Source organism: Artemia franciscana, chromosome 5 (assembly GCF_032884065.1).
Source record: "Artemia franciscana chromosome 5, ASM3288406v1, whole genome shotgun sequence".
In the NCBI taxonomy this organism is placed as follows: domain Eukaryota; kingdom Metazoa; phylum Arthropoda; class Branchiopoda; order Anostraca; family Artemiidae; genus Artemia; species Artemia franciscana.
In genome coordinates this window covers 41,641,218-41,659,423 of record NC_088867.1, presented here as the reverse complement: position 1 = coordinate 41,659,423, position 18,206 = coordinate 41,641,218, and the positions used below count along the sequence as shown (strand labels likewise).

Sequence of the window (18,206 nt, the reverse complement as noted above, 5' to 3'; positions counted from 1 at the left end):
TAAATAATAGAAAGTGGGCTTACACACTTTGTAATAAATTAATTAATAAATAGGACAGGGACTGCGGAAGGTCCCAATTTTACATTTTTTTTAGGGTTTTTTTCTTTCAATAACTATTTTGCGACTAAAAAAATATCACAGTGGTGCAGAGCCCTAACTACTGTTCCTTACAATACTCTTCTTAAAAAAAAACACTGGTTACAATTTAAAGGCTACAGCACCCTTTTTAAGACCAAAACTGATCATAAGAAAATCGGCTGATCTTTCAACGCTATTTTTGCCCCATTAGTTCAATGTGTCACTGGATAAACATTTCAAAAATTTATTTTAATCAAAACAACTGAGAGTTTAAAAAATGTGTCTGCAAGTATGACATAGTCGGTGTAGTCCCAGAAATAAGAGCCGTAAATTTTACAAATAGCCCATTAAAACAGTGGTTTTATAGGCAATTGCGGTTGAAATCTTGACCAAAGACATCTTGTTGAAATTTAGCAAAGAAATTTCAGTCTGTTTAATTGGAAGGCGACAAGTGGGTCCATTGGACTCCCATGAATCGTCCCCGTAAAAAACTTCTTTTTGTACATATAACTGCTGTAGCCTACCTCATATAACTGATAATTTCTTAGGATTGGCTGGAGAATAGTCTAAACCAATGAAATGTTGAGATTAATGGCTATTATTAATTGGTGTGGTTTGCCGAAACTACTATTAAAACATTCATAAAATATAAATGACTATGAATGGAGAATCAACCAGCAACGAACAGAAATGCCAATCAGCAAAACGTAACCTAAACTGAAACATACGGAAATTACGACAAACTACTCCCCCACAAAATTCTCCAATAAGCTAGAGTGTCGGTCGCCCTTTGCTGATAATGAAATATGTTCTCAACGGATTTTTTTTTTTTTTTTTTTTTTTTTTTTTTATATCATAACCGTGAAAAACTAAATGCATATGAAAATTTCAGGAACTTTTGGTCAACATACTTTTAACGGTATTTTATTTAGTAAACTGTGGCTAATAAAGTTTAAATGAATTAAAACCCTACTTAATTAACGAAAGAAGGCTTTTTTATTATAAGATATTATAGCAAGTGCTTCTAAACCATCTTGGAACTTATTATCAGTATATTTGTAAAATTCACTTTTGGTTTCTTAGACTGATTCAATTTTTTTTTTCATTCTTTCAAATATTTATCTTTTAAATGCTTAGACAACATATCAGCAAAGTAGAAAATTCAATTTAAGATCTCCATCTAGCTGCAGGTAAAACATACAAAGATTAGCTCAAATAGTAAGTAAGAACTTAAAAAGTTATATTCCAAGTACATCTTCATTTAGTTTTAACTAACTGTTTCAGCTCTACGGCAATGATCCCATAGCCCTCAGAACTAGTCCATCTTTTGTCTCTGACATATATTATCATAATGAGTAATTTAGGCAGCATTTTTATTCAATTCACCCCGTCAGTCATATTTTATGCCAATCCCTGATTACCTGTAACGCTGCCTATAATATTTGAGTCAGCTAAAGAGTGTCACTGTTTGTTACCTTAAAAAAATTAATAATTACTTTTTCTTCCTGTTTCTTTTTATTGTTCCTTGTTATTTTGGTTCATTTTGTATGACCCCTGGGGTAAATGTCCCTGGGATATATTGGGAATATTTATTGGTGATTTTATTGCATACGGTACCAAGCACTGGTTTGATTTATACCAGTTGAGGATTAGTGGATGACATTTCACATGTCTTTTCTCTCTTAGTGTTTTCTTTCCCTCTCTCTTTCTGGTATATGGTGGCTATAGAGCCTTCTTTTGGGAATGAAGTTTGAAAATTTTTTATTGATTAAATAATATCTAAGTGAAAATGAACTCTTTCTTTATTGAATAAATGATCTCTGAGTGAAAACGTACTATTAAGATAGTTTCTTTCAGGTGGAGATCCAGGATTATCTAATAACAAAACACCAACGGTTCTTTTGCTTACCCCAGACGAAGAATTTCACTCCTTTGGTTATACAGCCAGAGATTTCTATCACGATTTGGAACCCAGAGATGCAAAAAGATGGCTCTACTTTGACAAGTTTAAGATGACACTACATCATGAGAAAGTAATTTTTTCTCTGCTTTCCTATTTTCCTCTTGGTTATTGTTCTATAAAAAGAAAAAGTTTGACTAGATTTTTATTATATACCGTTTAGCTATTATTATTACGGAAGTACTGATTTTAGATATATATATCTTTCCCCCAATTGATGTCACTACTCTTTTTGGAGACAACGGTATGTTCCAACGGAACCCCCTCCCCTCTTTGAAACCTTTTTGCGTTCTTTCTTACCTCAATAGGAAAGATGTCGCCTATAAGATTTTGTTCTCTTCATTGAATTTTAGCTGTCGTAAGCGTATAAACACTTACGACATACATGTAAGAATTTTTGAGTAAAAATAATTTCTGTAGAAACGTAAATTTATTTGTACATAATTGAAAGTACAAAATGCATCAGGAATTCAATCAGCTGAGGCAATGTATTCTAATTATGGTGACTGAACATTGAGACTATCATTTTATTTAACGCAAGACGAAGGAAAACGAAAAAAAATATATTTAAAATTCCAGAACCATTTTCTATAGATTATACACTCAGCTCTCTCATATGCTTAGGATTTTAAGCACAATTCTTCCATAATATTTCAAATATATGTGTTCATAAAAAACATAATCCTATTCAATAGGGCCCGATGATCAATTTTACTTGTCGCATTATTTTCAAAACAACAAAAATAATATGGTTTTTGCTTTAAACTGCCTTATGTATGATACATGAAAGAGCCCGAAAGAAGATACTTTCCAATGTGTGGACAGGCGTCTGCCCGAGCGCAGTCCCCCAAGATTTTCCGCAGTCACAAAAAGTATGCTGTTGAGTTACCTTCCTTGGGGGTAGTCAAAGGAGACAGTGCTTTCTATGTACCTTTCTATGCGCCCTTGAACTATCTCCTTCATACTTAAGGACTACCAAGTTAAGTAAGTATTATTTATACAAATATAGCATTTTACTAAAATCTATCGCCATAAATTGGATTGTCTTAATTGCGAATGAGAAACTCTAATTGTTGAAATATACCTACAGGTATATTCAACCTCTTCACATTAATGAACCAAGTCTTTTAATCTTTTTTGAAATTTCCAAAATATTTATTTATAGTCGGTAAAATAATTTTTGTGTTTTTCCCCTTTTTTTCTTTTTAGTTTTTTTTTGGTTTTTACTTTTTTTTTAGTTTTTTTAGTTTTATTTTGGTTTTTACTTTTTTTAGTTTTTTAGTTTTTCTTCTTTCTTCTTTTTATTTTTTTTTTTGTAGTTTTTACCATTTTAGTTTTTTTATTTTATTTTTTTTGTTTTGGTTTTCTCCTTTATTTTTCAGTTTTTTTCCTTTTTTCTTTTTTTTTCTTTTTTATTTTTTTATTTTTTTAGCTTTTTTAATAGTTTTTAGTTTTTTTTTCTTTTTATTTTTTGTAGTTTTTACCTTTTTTTTATTTTTTTAGTTTTTTGTTTTACTTATGTCCTGGTCGTCATTTATACTCCCTGTGTCCCGGTCGTCATTTGTGTCCCGGTGCTTTGTTGATGGTGATTGCTAATCGAACATTCCTTGTGTCCCGGTCGCTTTCTCTTTGAGTGTCTCGGTCGTCATTTATATTCCCTATGTCCCGGTGTCCCGGTCGTCATTTGTGTCCCGATGTCCCGGTCTGTAATTTCGTCAGTCGAAAACATGACGTCAGTCGACACACGAACATGACGTCACTCGACAGACACACACACACACACACACACACACACACACACACACACACACACACACACACACACACACACACACACACACACACACACACACACACACACACACACACACACACACACACACACACACACACACACACACACACACACACACACATACACACACACACACACACACACACACACACACACACACACACACACACACAAACACACACACACACACACAGACAACTTATTTTATATGTATAGATAGATAAGTTGTCTGTTTGTGTCTGTCGAGTGACGTCATGTTTGTGTGTCGACTGATGTCATGTTTGTCGACTGACGTCATTATAAGGATTGAGCTGTATGCGTCATGAAGTTGTTTGTCGACTGACGTCATGTTTGTCAACTGATGAAATTACATACCGGGACACAAATGACGACCGGGACAAAGGGAATATAAATGACGACCGGGACACAGGGACACAACTGCAACGGGGACGCCGGGGGCACAGGCGGGATATATAAATGACGATCGGGACACAGGGATTGTTCGAATAGAAATTACAAACCGGGACACCGGGACACAAATGACGACCGGGACACAAGGAATATAAATGATGACCGGGCACTCAAAGAGAAATTACAGACTGGGACACCCGGACACAAATCACGACCGGGACACAGGGAATATAAATGACGACCGGGACACAGGGACACAACTACAACGGGGACGCCAGGGGCACAGGCGGGATATATAAATGACGATCGGGACTCAGGGATTGTTCGAATAGAAATTACAGACCGGGACACCGGGACACAAATGACAACCGGGACACAGGGAATATAAATGACGACCGGGAACTCAAAGAGAAATTACAAACTGGGACACCGGGACACAAATGACGACCGGGACACGGGGAATATAAATGACGACCGGGACACAGGGGCACATCATTAGAATAATGAGGTATAGATATGAATACGGATTGTTTTTCCCATGGACAATTATATGTTGCATGTTCAAGAGTCAGTAAACCTGACAATCTATTTATATGCACAGACAATGGGACAGCGAAGAATGTTGTATATTCGCATGTTTTACGTAGTTAAAAACATATATATATATATATATATATATATATATATATATATATATATATATATATATATATATATATATATATATATATATATATATATATATATATATATATATATATATATATTATATATATATATATATATATCTATTCACAGGTGGGACACAGGGACACAACTACAATGGTGCGTAACTAATATGGCGCGAAACGACTTACGCGCGCGGGGGGGGGGCTTAGAGGGCGCGAAGTGCCACCCCAACAGCTAATTTTTTTTTAAACAAATTTAAAAGTTATTTGTAACCCCGACTCCTTTGACAAAATACCATGTAAGTCCCTGGGAGGGAAAGTATTTTTCAGAATACAGGGAGGTCTCATGGTCTAAGAAACTATTTATTTGCACTGATAAGATTTTCGCATTTATAGCCAGGAAATAAAATCTAACCACTTCAAAGACAAACCTAATCTAGAATGACATATGACATCTCATTCTGTAAAAATGAGTCTTCATGGTGGAGCTTCGACTACTAACAAGGTAAGCTTTGGAAAATTTTTATTGCTAAATAAATTTTATATAAAACAAATAAACACAGATAAAATAAAACTAAATTGCCAAGCTATTTGTCAAGGATGTAACCACTTTCTCAAGAGCACCGTTGTCCCACTTTCTCTGGCATTTTGTGTTTTCCCTCAATTGGGAAATTTTCTTATCCAAGTTTAACAGCCGGTGTATTTCTTGCAAGTAATTTTTGTCTCGATTAATCACATATATGGCAGCCAGACGCAATTCTCTTATCATTATCGATTTGAGGAACGTCTCAATTGCATTTTCTTTTATACTCTCGATCTTGTCTAGTTTATTTGAAATATTTTCCAGTGTTTTTTCGAGATTCCAAATTTTTTCAAATGTGCTTTCTTTCAAACTTTCACGACTCCAACGGTAACTCCACACTTCTTGCATATTTTGTATATCAAGATCCTTGTCTGTCTGAGCTTTAACAACACTAAAAGGTGACCACAATTGGAAATTGCTAATACGCTTTTTAGGTATTAGAGACCTTAATCTATCTTTGAGTGAACTTTTCTCAGATAATTCTGATTTTTCTTGTCTTATTTGTTGGTCTAAATGATATAGCATTTTCAAACGTTCTAAGCAGATTGGATCATTCTCCAACAAATATAGGCCAGCCAAACGGGATATCTGCAACTGAATTGTCTCAAGGATGTTGTCAATAGCGATAATTTTGTCTCTATCAATTACATCCAGCTCACTGGAAAGAGTTTCTAGTATTTGAGCAATATCTAATTGATTTCGTTTCGAAATATTATGTTTTGATAGATAATGACATATTTGTTGTTGTATCTTGTATATTTCACAACAATCATCTTGCATATCAAATGTTTCTAATTTCTGTTGGCACATCTTACTCCTGTCTTTATCTTTATTTTTTTCTTCATTGCTGCATTTACCTTCAGATATTTCGTCAATTGTTGCTTTCTCCTCGTATGTATTATAACAGCCAATTTTTTTTTCTGCTTTGATGGAACGGTTCATTTTTTCTCGGTTTATTAGCTTTGTTTCAGGATTTGTTTTTCCTCGTGCGTTCTTCTCAAATGTCTGCAATATTTTGCCACCTGGTAGTGCTTCAATTACGTTGCCGGTGATGCAATTCTTGGTCATTTGGGTGGAGTTTCTTATTTTGTTTTGAACAGGTGCTCCTGTTCCATTTTCTCTACCCTCAAACTTTTGATCCGGTGCTGCTGCATCAACTGATGGATTTGCTGCTTCTTTGTTGTCAAAAATGTGTTTCAATTTTTCAACCGATGCCCATTTTCGGTCACTTTCATTGAAGCATTTCTGTTTCATACGTGAGTTTTGGAGTTTCTGAATCATCTTATGTTTCACGTTGATTGTGCAATCAGTTTTTTCTGGATCTGGCACGTTTGTTTCAGCATTTCTTTTTCTTCCTTCTATTTCCTCAAACTTTCGGGTCAGCGTTTTAGATATTTCGTCAATTGTTGCTTCCTCCTCGTAAGTATTATAACAGCCAATTTTTTTTTCTGCTTTGATGGAACGGTTCATTTTTTCTCGGTTTATTAGCTTTGTTTCAGGATTTGTTTTTCCTCGTGCGTTCTTCTCAAATGTCTGCAATATTTTGCCACCTGGTAGTGCTTCAATTACGTTGTCGGTGCTGCAATTCTTGGTCATTTGGGTGGAGTTTCTCATTTTGTTCTGAGCAGGCGCTCCTGTTCTATTTTTTCTACCCTCAAACTTTTGATCCGGTGCTGCTGCATCAACTGATGGATTTGCTGCTTCTTTTTTGTCAAAAATGTGTTTCAATTTTTCAACTGATCCCCATTTTTGGTCACTTTCATTGAAGCATTTCTGTTTCACATGAGAGTTTTGGAGTTGCTGGATCATTCTCCATACACGGCCCTTTTGGACTTTTTTCCGCGCATACAAATGTCTAAATCCTTCGGGATACATCTTGGGTGTAATGCTTGTAATCAACTAAATGATAAACTTCAACTACATATTCTTATATAGATATGCTGACGTCATTTAGTGTGAAGTATTAATGACGTCACTTTCAGACATTGCATGACCTGCAATGATACACATAGATATGCTGACGTCATCTGGTGTGTAAAGTACTAATGACGTCACTTTCAGACATTGCATCACCTTTAAATCTATCTATCTATATCTATCTTCTTCTATATATATAAAAATAAGTTGTCTGTCTGTGGATGGATGGATGGATGTGTCAGGTGACGTCACCTGAAAAAACTGGATCAGGTGACGTCAAAACTGAAAAAACTAAAAAAAGGCAAAAACTACAAAAAAAACTAAAAACTAATAAAAAAAATAAAAAAGCTAAAAAACTAAAAAAACTATAAAGGTAAAAACCAATAAAAAACTAAAAAAAAAACTGAAAAAACTAAAAAAAGGCAAAAAACTACAAAAAAAAACTAAAAACTAATAAAAAAAAGTAAAAAAGCTAAAAAACTAAAAAAACTAAAAAAACTAAAAAAAGGTAAAAAACTAAAAAAAATAAAAAATAAAAAAAAAACTAAAAAAAAGGAAAAAACTGAAAAATAAGCTAAAATAAAGGTAAAAACCAATAAAAAACTAAAAAAAAAAAGGAAAAAACTAATAAATGACGACACTCAAAGAGAAAGCGACCAGGACAAAAGGAATGTTCGATTAGCAATCAACAAAGCACCGGGACACAGGGAGTATAAATGACGACCAGGACATAAGTAAAAAAAAAAAAAACTATCTATATATATAAAAATAAGTTGTCTGTGGATCTGTGGATCGTGGATCAGGTGACGTCACCTGAAAAAACTGGATCAGGTGACGTCAAAACTGAAAAAACTAAAAAAAGGCAAAAACTACAAAAAAACTAAAAACTAATAAAAAAAATAAAAAAGCTAAAAAACTAAAAAAACTAAAAAAAGGCAAAAACTACAAAAAAAACTAAAAACTAATAAAAAAGCTAAAAAAAAAATCTAAATAAACTAAAAAAGAAAAAAAAAGGAAAAAAATAAAGGAGAAAAACAAAACTAAAAAACGAATGTATATACAGACCGGTACACCGGGATACAAATGACGACCGGGACACAGGGAATATAAATGACGACCGGGACACAGGGACACAACTACAACGGGGACACCGGGGGAAACAGGGGGATATAAATGACGACCGGGACAAAAAAACTAAAAAGAAAAAAAAACTAAAAACTAATAAAAAAACTAAAAAATCTAAAAATCTAAATAAGCTAAAAAAGAAAAAAAAAGGAAAAAAATAAAGGAGAAAAAATAAACTAAAAAACGAATGTATATACAGACCGGGACACCGGGATACAAATGACGACCGGGACCCGGGACACAGGGAATATAAATGACGACCGGGACACAGGGACACAACTACAACGGGGACACCGGGGGAAACAGGGGGATGTAAATGACGACCGGGACACCGGGACAGGGAATGGTCGATTAGCAATCACCATCAACAAAGCTCAAGGGCAATCATTAGAATCATGAGGTATAGATCTGAATACAGATTGTTTTCCCATGGACCATTATATGTTGCATGTTCAAGAGTCGGTAAACCTGACAATCTATTTATATGCAAAGACAATGGGACAGCAAAGAATGTTGTATATTCGCAAGTTTTACGTAGTTAAAACCATATATATATATCTATCTATATTCACAGGTGGGACATAGGGACACAACTACAATGGCGCGTAACTATTATGGCGCGTAACGACTTACGCGCGCGGGGGGGCTTGGGGGGGGCGCGAAGCGCCCCCACCAACTAGGTGTTGGGGTGGCGCGAAGCGCCACCCCAACAGCTAGTATATATATATATATATATAAAAATAAGTTGTCTGTGTGTGGATCTGTGGATGGATCAGGTGACGTCATGTTTGTCCGCATATGACGAAAAAAGCTAAAAAACTAAAAAAAAAAAAACTAAAAAAAGGTAAAAAACAAAAAAAACTAAAAACTACAAAAGAAAAAACTAAAAAAAAAGGAAAAAACTGAAAAATAAGAGAAAAGGACGCCGGGGGGCACAGGGGGATATAAATGACGACCGGGACACCGGGACACAAGGAATATAGAAGACGCCCGGGACACTGAAAGAGAAATTACAGACTGGGACACCCGGACACAAATCACGACCGGGACACAGGGAATATAAATGACGACCGGGACACAGGGACATAACTACAAAGGGGACTCAGGGAATGGTCGATTAGCAATCACCATCAACAAAGCTCAAGGGCAATCATTAGAATCATGAGGTATAGATCTGAATACGGATTGTTTTCCCATGGACCATTATATGTTGCATGTTCAAGAGTCGGTAAATCTGACAATCTATTTATATGCACAGACAATGGGACAGCAAAGAATGTTGTATATTCGCAAGTTTTACGTAGTTAAAAACATATATATATATATATATATATATATATATATATATATATATATATATATATATATATATATATATATATATATATATATATATATATATATATATATATATATATATATATATATATATATATATATATATATATATATATATATATATATATATATATAGAATTCATAAAATAGAATGCAAAATAAAGAACTTCTAAACTTATGTTTTGATTACGTTGTAAAATAATGTGCTAACTTCTCAAATCATCGTATGTGTTTCATAAAAGGATAAAGTTTAAACTTTCAGTTGAAAAATGGTAGTCTTTCTTAAAAATTACAGTCATTAAAAGCCATATATACATTTTTTCTGATAAATTAACCCAGAATAAAAGCCAATCGTTGTACTTTAAATAAAAGTATACGAAGAAAATTGCAACAGTCAATAACCGTTAATATTTCTTTTTTTCCTCTATCGAATATTTTGCGCTAGGATATTGTCATTTCTTCTTTCTAAGAATCCGAGCATTAAAATCACCTTATAAAATAATTATGTTTCTACCTAGGGATCCTATCTATTTTTCATGAAGCAGCCATATCCTATTTTTCTATGTGTTCATGGATCCTATCTATTTTTCTTTGGAGTCACTACAATTATCATCCGTCGGTTTTAGAGGAATATATACCAATAGCTATATACTCAACCTTTTTTGAGGGGGGGAGGAGGGGTTACAAAGGGATTTTTTCTTGGGGAGTTTTATAAACAAAATAAAAAGAACGCATAAAAAATTGTTTGTATCCATTTTTGTTAGTGAGTAAGATAAATATTTCAGGGGATAGGGAGTGGGGGGGGCGGATTACAATTAAACAAAAAAGTTGCAATTAAGCAAAAATTGATTAGTTTTCAGTACAGATAGTAAGTACCGTGTGTTATTGAGAAGGATTTCATTTAAGCGAATGAATATAAATATTAGGTTCAGAAAGCATTCTACATAGTGCGATTTGAATTACCGTAGTTTAATGTGAAGAATACGTGTAAAGTTCTAATCTTTCTAAATGGGGTAGACACTTATAACTTTGCAAATGAAGAGAGCAAACATAGTAATTTAAATTAATTCATAGACTTTTAATTTTTTTTAGGGTGAAGCGGGATGGTGGACTAAATCAATCCGAGGAAGCCTTAAGAGATACTCTTTTCCTTTTTCATTGTTTTTTTTTTATTATTATTATTGGTAAAAAACCCTAGCAACAACGAAACGATCACATACAAAAAGGAAAAAGAGAAAAATATCAGAAAAAGGAAATTCAGAAAAATAAACAATATTTGAGTAAAAAAGGACAACCAACGAGGCGAAAATTACTTGGTCAAAATACGCTCAAATAAATGAATAGAGTCAAACACTTAGTTGTAGCAAAGCAGTGACCAAAACTTCGAAAAAACAGAATTTGTCACAAAAATAAAACAGTTACAAATAAGGATGGTACCTTTTTATTGACAGTGAATAGACATAAAATTATTTAACTGGATATTTCGAACACATATACAGTGTTCATCATCAGTAGTAAAACTCAGTTTTGCTACTGATGATGAACACTGTATATGTGTTCGAAATATCCTGTTAAATAATTTTATATATATTCACTATCAATAAAAAGGTATCATCCCTATTTTGAACTGCTTTACTTGCGTCATGAAAGGCAGTGTGGCCTTCGAAGTTATCTACGTCGAATTTGTTACAAAAAATAAAAAAAAACAAGTTTTTTGAAATGAAAGTAAGGAGCGACATTAAAACTTAAAACGAACAGAAATTACTCCTTATGTGAAAGGGGTTTTTTCTCCTCGACGCCCCGCTCCTTGCGCTAAAGTTTGATTCTTTCTCGCAACTCTACTTTTTAAAACAATAAAAAACTTTAGCGTAAAGAGCGGGGCGTCGAGGAGAAAAAACCCCTTTCACATAAGGAGTAATAAATGACGACCGGGATATAAATGACGACCGGGACACCGGGACCAAGGGCAATCATTAGAATCATGAGGTATAGATCTGAATACGGATTGTTTTCCCATGGACCATTATATGTTGCATGTTCAAGAGTCGGTAAATCTGACAATCTATTTATATGCACAGACAATGGGACAGCAAAGAATGTTGTATATTCGCAAGTTTTACGTAGTTAAAAACATATATATATATATATATATATATATATATATATATATATATATATATATATATATATATATATATAGAATTCATAAAATCTAATACAATGACGCCGGGGTGCACAGGGGGATATATAAATGACGATGGCGACTCAGGGAATGGTCGATTAGCAATCACCATCAACAAAGCTCAAGGGCAATCATTAGAATCATGAGGTATAGATCTGAATACGGATTGTTTTCCCATGGACCATTATATGTTGCATGTTCAAGAGTCGGTAAACCTGAAAATCTATTTATATGCACAGACAATGGGACAGCAAAGAATGTTGTATATTCGCAAGTTTTACGTAGTTAAAAACATATATATATATATATATATATATATATATATATATATATATATATATATATATATATATATATATATATATATATATATATATATATATATATATATATATATATATCAGTTGAAAAATGGTAGTCTTTCTTAAAAATTACCATCATTAAAAGCCATCTATATATTTTTTATGATAAATTAACCCAGGATAAAAGCCAATTGTTGTACCTTAAATAAAAGTATACGAAGAAAATTTCAGCAGTCAGTAACCGTTAATATTTCTTCTTTTCCTCTATTGAATATTCTGCGCCGTAAAAGTTATAATTATAGTTTTGAATTAGTCTTTTCTTGGTGATTTTGTATATTATTTATCAATTTCCTAAGCAATGTAATTTCGAACCAAATTTCAAAAATCTAAGGCAACGCCTTTTTTCTACAATTTCTGTCATAAACCGTTATTAATATACTGAATGTATTCCTTTTTGCGTTCAACATATTTCGCTTTCAACTTTTATTTTGCTTTCAAAATATAAATTTGTTTCTAAAATCATCTTAAAAGTCTCATTATTACCAATATTATATATTAATCCCACTTGTGTTATATGTTCAGATAATAACTACTAAATATGCTAATGTATAGCTATTAAAAAAATGTTAACATTCACATCATATGAAAAAAGTAAATTTTTGTATTAAAAACGTATTATGAATCAAACATTGATAAATGGAAATATATAGTTGTTCATATTGACATTATGTACATTTACTCTATCGTAATTATTCCCAGGTCTTAACGAGAGAAACCACCGTTGTAGCTACCAATGGTCACACAATGCCTGCACTTACTGTATTTGCCCATGCCTTAAGATATTTCCGTGATCATGCTGTTAGGGAAATATCTGATCACTCTGGGACTAAGCTTCTTGATGAGGATATTCGTTGGGTTGTTACCGTGCCAGCAATATGGCGTCCACAAGCAAAACAATTTATGAGGGAAGCTGCGTACCAGGTAGTTGAATGAATTAATATGGATAGAAGGGGATTACTAGTCAGGGACAATAATTGATATTGAATATTTTCCCTGTGTTGATACCCTGTGGAATAGCAATATCAATAACTTCTTAAAAGGTCCAATTTTTTCAATACAAATTTAAAGGCATATTTTTACAACAGAAAATGATTAAGATGGATTCAGAAATTCAACAAATGATTTTCATGATGATAGCAAAAAGAAAAACATTCATAAACCTAATTTATTCGCTATTTTAATTTGTCATGAAAATGCACGCTGAGTTTCAGTTAGGTTATGTCAAACTTTGATTCACTGATTGCTAAAAATTAAAGGATCCACTGAAATATCATGGCTTAAATATTGACATATTTCGTCATCTTATCAATTATCGATGCATCGATCGTCTTAATCTGACGGGATTCCACTTTAGGGAGAGTAGCCACTTCTTGGGGCACTAAGGCAACAGTTTGTCTTTATGTTTTATTCCAGTACACCAAAAACAGCTCATGTGATTAATTACTGCTGTATTAGTAATTACTGCTGTAAAGTTTTTATTTTATATCTGTGCAATTTTGTAGAAACAAAGCTCCTATAATTTTCCTCATTTTATACCGCTATGATTTATTAACGTTACATTATTGGCTGTTAGCCAAGAAGCCAACCTCACGAAGTTTTTATGTAATATTTGTACAATTTTATAGAAACAATATATCCTACAATTTTGCTTATTTTATACCTCTATGGTTCAGTAACGTTGCATTATTGCCCGTTAGCCACGAAGCTAGCCTCGCAAAGTTTTATTTAATATTTTTGCAATTTTATAGAAACCAAATTTCCTATAATTTTGCTTATTTTACACACCTATAATATGTTAACGTTGCATTATTGGCCGTTAGCCAATAAGCCAACCTAACATAGTTTTTATTTTATATATGTGCAATTTTACAAAAACAAAATTTCCTATAGTTTTGCTTATTTTATACCTCTATAATTTAGTAACGTTGCATTATTGGTCATTAACCAAGAAGTCAATCACACAAAGTTTTCATTTTCTATCTATACAATTTTATAGAAACAAAGTTTCCAATGATTTTGCTTATTTTTTACCTCTAAGATTTAGCAACTTTGCCTTATTGGCTGTTAGCCAAGAATCCAACCTCACAAAGTTTATATTTTATATTTGTATAATTTTATAAAAACAAAATTTCCTATATTTTGCTTATTTTAATCTTCTATAATTTATTAACGATACTTTATTGGGAGTCCGTATTAGGAGTATATATAATTTTCTTTCTTGGTAACGTGAGTGTAATGACTCTCGACTTTATCGCTTTCAAGGGATATTCACACATTATGGATTCTTTAATAGTGTTCAGTCCACTTTTCCAAAGAATGCAAGCGGTGAAATAAAACGAAAAATGAATTTTACAACTTTGTACTTAAGACAGTGGTATAGAAAAGCAGCAAATAGACAAATATAAGATACCCTGTTTATTTTGTACTATGAAAAAACTAATTTTGGCCGGATATTCCTTTACTACTGTAGAATAAAGTTGTTTCTGGCATGAATCCCAGATAAGAGTAGGCAACACCATGGACTTATTCATAACCTAACATAGGTACAACGGGTTTTGGCACATACATTTTGTATCATGGGGTCATCAAAAGCATGGTAACCATTTTCAACGATATGTATTAGAATTTCAGTAGTCAGCTTCAGCCCCCTTGGGGATTGACAGAAGAGTTGCAGACGTCAGTAGGTGTTCTCCAAGGCTGTTTCCTGTCCCCTATTACCCTTTTCGTCTGCCACTTACTTTTTCTGAACCCGTTCCTATCTTGGCCATCATCCGCTGTTTAACCTCCAGGTATGAAAAAACTTCAAACTTCAAAACTTCCAAATTTTATCAAAAAAAGTATGTTGAGTCCAAATTGTAAGCCATAGAAAGCTTAAAATTTTGTTAAATTTCTACGAGTTCGAGAATATTACGAATTTGTCAAATTTGGACTCGACGATTAAAAAATGTTCTGAATGAAGCACAGTGTACTTAACTGAAACAATGTTCTTTTGTGTGGTAACGATATGGGAGTCCATATAATCATCTGATTACAGGATTGTTAATGAAAAGTAACCTTCATAACCTCATAATCGATCAATCGAAACATAACCGATACTTCAAAATGCTTCTTCCTTACAATCCCTCCGCAAGGAGAGATTCAAATCATTGGAAATCAATTACTGCTCCTAGTAAAATTGTCAAGGCCTTTTTTTCACTTTTTTAAAGTAAACTGGAAGCGATTGTTGAAAATCTTATAAATAAAAAAGGACGAGGAAGGGTACAGCAATACATTTTAGAGCTGATACCCGTGATTTCTAGTGTAATGAAGTAATAAATTTTGCTATTGTGCTCTTTAATTTTGAGAAGGGGGATAGACTATACTGGTACCACGGTAATCTCATTAAGGATATGGTATCAGAATTGACAGTGTATACCGGCAGTGCTGATTTCTGTCTAATGGTCCTTCAGTTAAATTCTTATGAATGTAATGAAGTAAAAATTTCGTTACTATATTATTTAATTCTGAAAAGGGAGTAAACTACACGGGTACCATGGCAATTTGATTCATTATGTGTTATCAGACATGACAATACACACCGGCCGTGCTGATCTCTGTCTCTTTGCCCTTTCACCAATTTTTCCTAAATTCAATGAAACAAGATTTAATTCTATGCTACTATAGTATTTAATTATAAGAAGTTTGGGGGATTTAAACTATAGGGGTACCATGGGGATTTACTCCAACTGCGGTAGTTCAGCAATCGAAACAGGATAAAGCATCATAAAAATAACGGGTAGAGTAACAGCAGGGCAAGTGACTTTCAGATGATTTTACGGTAGATTTTAGCCAGTCAAGGAGGCACACTCGTGCCTCTATAAAGAGGCGACACACGACAATGTTAAGCGATCTTCGGTTCCAGTGGTCGCAGACGGATGGGGAGGGATGCATTTCGTAGCCCGAGCTCCAACTAAGAAACCTGCAAAATTTCATCCCCCTCCAACTTTTTCTTCATGGGGAAAATCTGGCCGAAAGTTTCGACCTGTCAACCCAAGCCCCCCTTTAACGTTGTCCGATCGGGCTGAAATTCACAAGTTAAGGTCCCCTAGGGCCCAGGAGCTTATCCGCGAAATTTCAGCTTGATCCGATAACTCCTTCCCTGTTTTCCAGAAACCACGCATAGCCACTTAAAATTCATTTACTTTCTTTTTCGCCACGCCTACAGGTCACATCCGACATCGGATCTGGGTGTACGAAGACTCATTCGATACGGAATTCTCCGAGTAAGTGCCCATGAAAGTTTCGTAGGAAAATCTTAACCCCCCGAAAGTTTCGACCCTCCAACCCCCCACCCCTTTTAACGTTGTCCGATCGGGCTGAAATTCACAAGTTAAGGTCCCCTACGACCCAGGAGCTTATCCGCAAAATTTCAGCTTGATCCGATAACTCCTTCCCTGTTTTCCAGAAACCACCCATTAGCTATTTAAATTAACGGATTTCTCTCCATAAGAGCCCATGTTAATTTGAAATTTTTAAAAGCTATTGAGAAGTTATATTAACACACATGCAAGTTATTAGCTCAGTTGGTAGAGCGTGAGACTTTTAATCCTCTGGTCAAGGGTTCAAGTCCCTTACGGGCGATTTTTTTTCACAACATCAAAAAAATTTTGATAACACCTGGACAGCTTATCATTTGAGAGATAACAGAATATTAGCTTCTTATGAGCAAAAGAAACATTTCGGTCATTCTATCTATTTTTTTTCTATTTTATACAATGATTTAAAAGCGGGGGTGGGTTCCTCTCCTAATTCCTGTACGAGGAGTACAGGAACTATTAAATTACATCCACCATGGATTGTAGAAAAACGTACAGAATTAATATGAAAAAAAATTAAACCTGTACAAAAGAGTCTTTAAAAGCGGGGGGTTTGCCTCTCCTAATAGTCTTCTTATAGTCCTAATAGTCTAATAGTCCCATGTTAATTTTTGAAATTCTTAAAAGTTACGAATATCAACATTCAAGTACATCAAAATAATCAGCTCGGCACGGCGAGAATGACTGCAAGCATCATAAAAATCCAGCTCCATTCCAGAAAAATTTTTGATAACACCTGGACAGCTTATCATTTGAGAGATAACAGAATATTAGCTTCTTATGAGCAAAAGAAACATTTCGGTCATTCTATCTATTTTTTTTCTATTTTATACAATGATTTAAAAGCGGGGGGGGGGGGCGGCAGCCACCCAAGTTCCTCTCCTAATTCCTGTACGAGGAGTACAGGAATTATTAAATTACATCCACCATGGATTGTAGAAAAACGTACAGAAATAATATGAAAAAAACTTCGTTTTCTTAAAGAGTTAAAGAGGCTGCGTCCCAAAGTCGAACCTTAAAACGTACAGGAATTAGAAGAGGCAGTTGGGGGGCTGCCGCCCCCCAAACCCCCAGCTTTTAAAGACTCTTTTGTACAGGTTTTTTGTTTTTTTGCTAACCCCCAGCTCTTGGCTTCGGAAAGGCCCTCTTTTAATTAACAAAAAATTGAAATGAATGAATAATGGAATAACTTCGAAAAATATTAAACACAAGAGGACAGGAGAACCATTGCGCCGAAACTAGTAATTAGTAACAATGAAGTCCCCCCCAAAAAAAAACCTGTACAAAAGAGTCTTTAAAAGCTGGGGGTTTGGGGGGCGGCAGCCCCCCAACTGCCTCTTCTAATTCCTGTACGTTTTAAGGTTCGACTTTGGGACGCAGCCTCTTTAACTCTTTAAGAAAACGAAGTTTTTTTCATATTATTTCATAAAAA

At 34.0% G+C, this 18,206-nt stretch overlaps 1 protein-coding gene across 1 annotated transcript in view; it reads left to right on the top strand.

The window, feature by feature from the left end:
- LOC136027423 (uncharacterized) overlaps positions 1–18,206 on the top strand; it is a 67,132-nt gene that overhangs the window by 30,705 nt on the left and 18,221 nt on the right. Inside the window, exons 4-5 of the mRNA XM_065704681.1 lie at positions 1,936–2,111; positions 13,119–13,340. Coding sequence (XP_065560753.1) covers positions 1,936–2,111; positions 13,119–13,340 — 398 coding nt within the window. The remainder of the gene's footprint in view (positions 1–1,935; positions 2,112–13,118; positions 13,341–18,206) is intronic.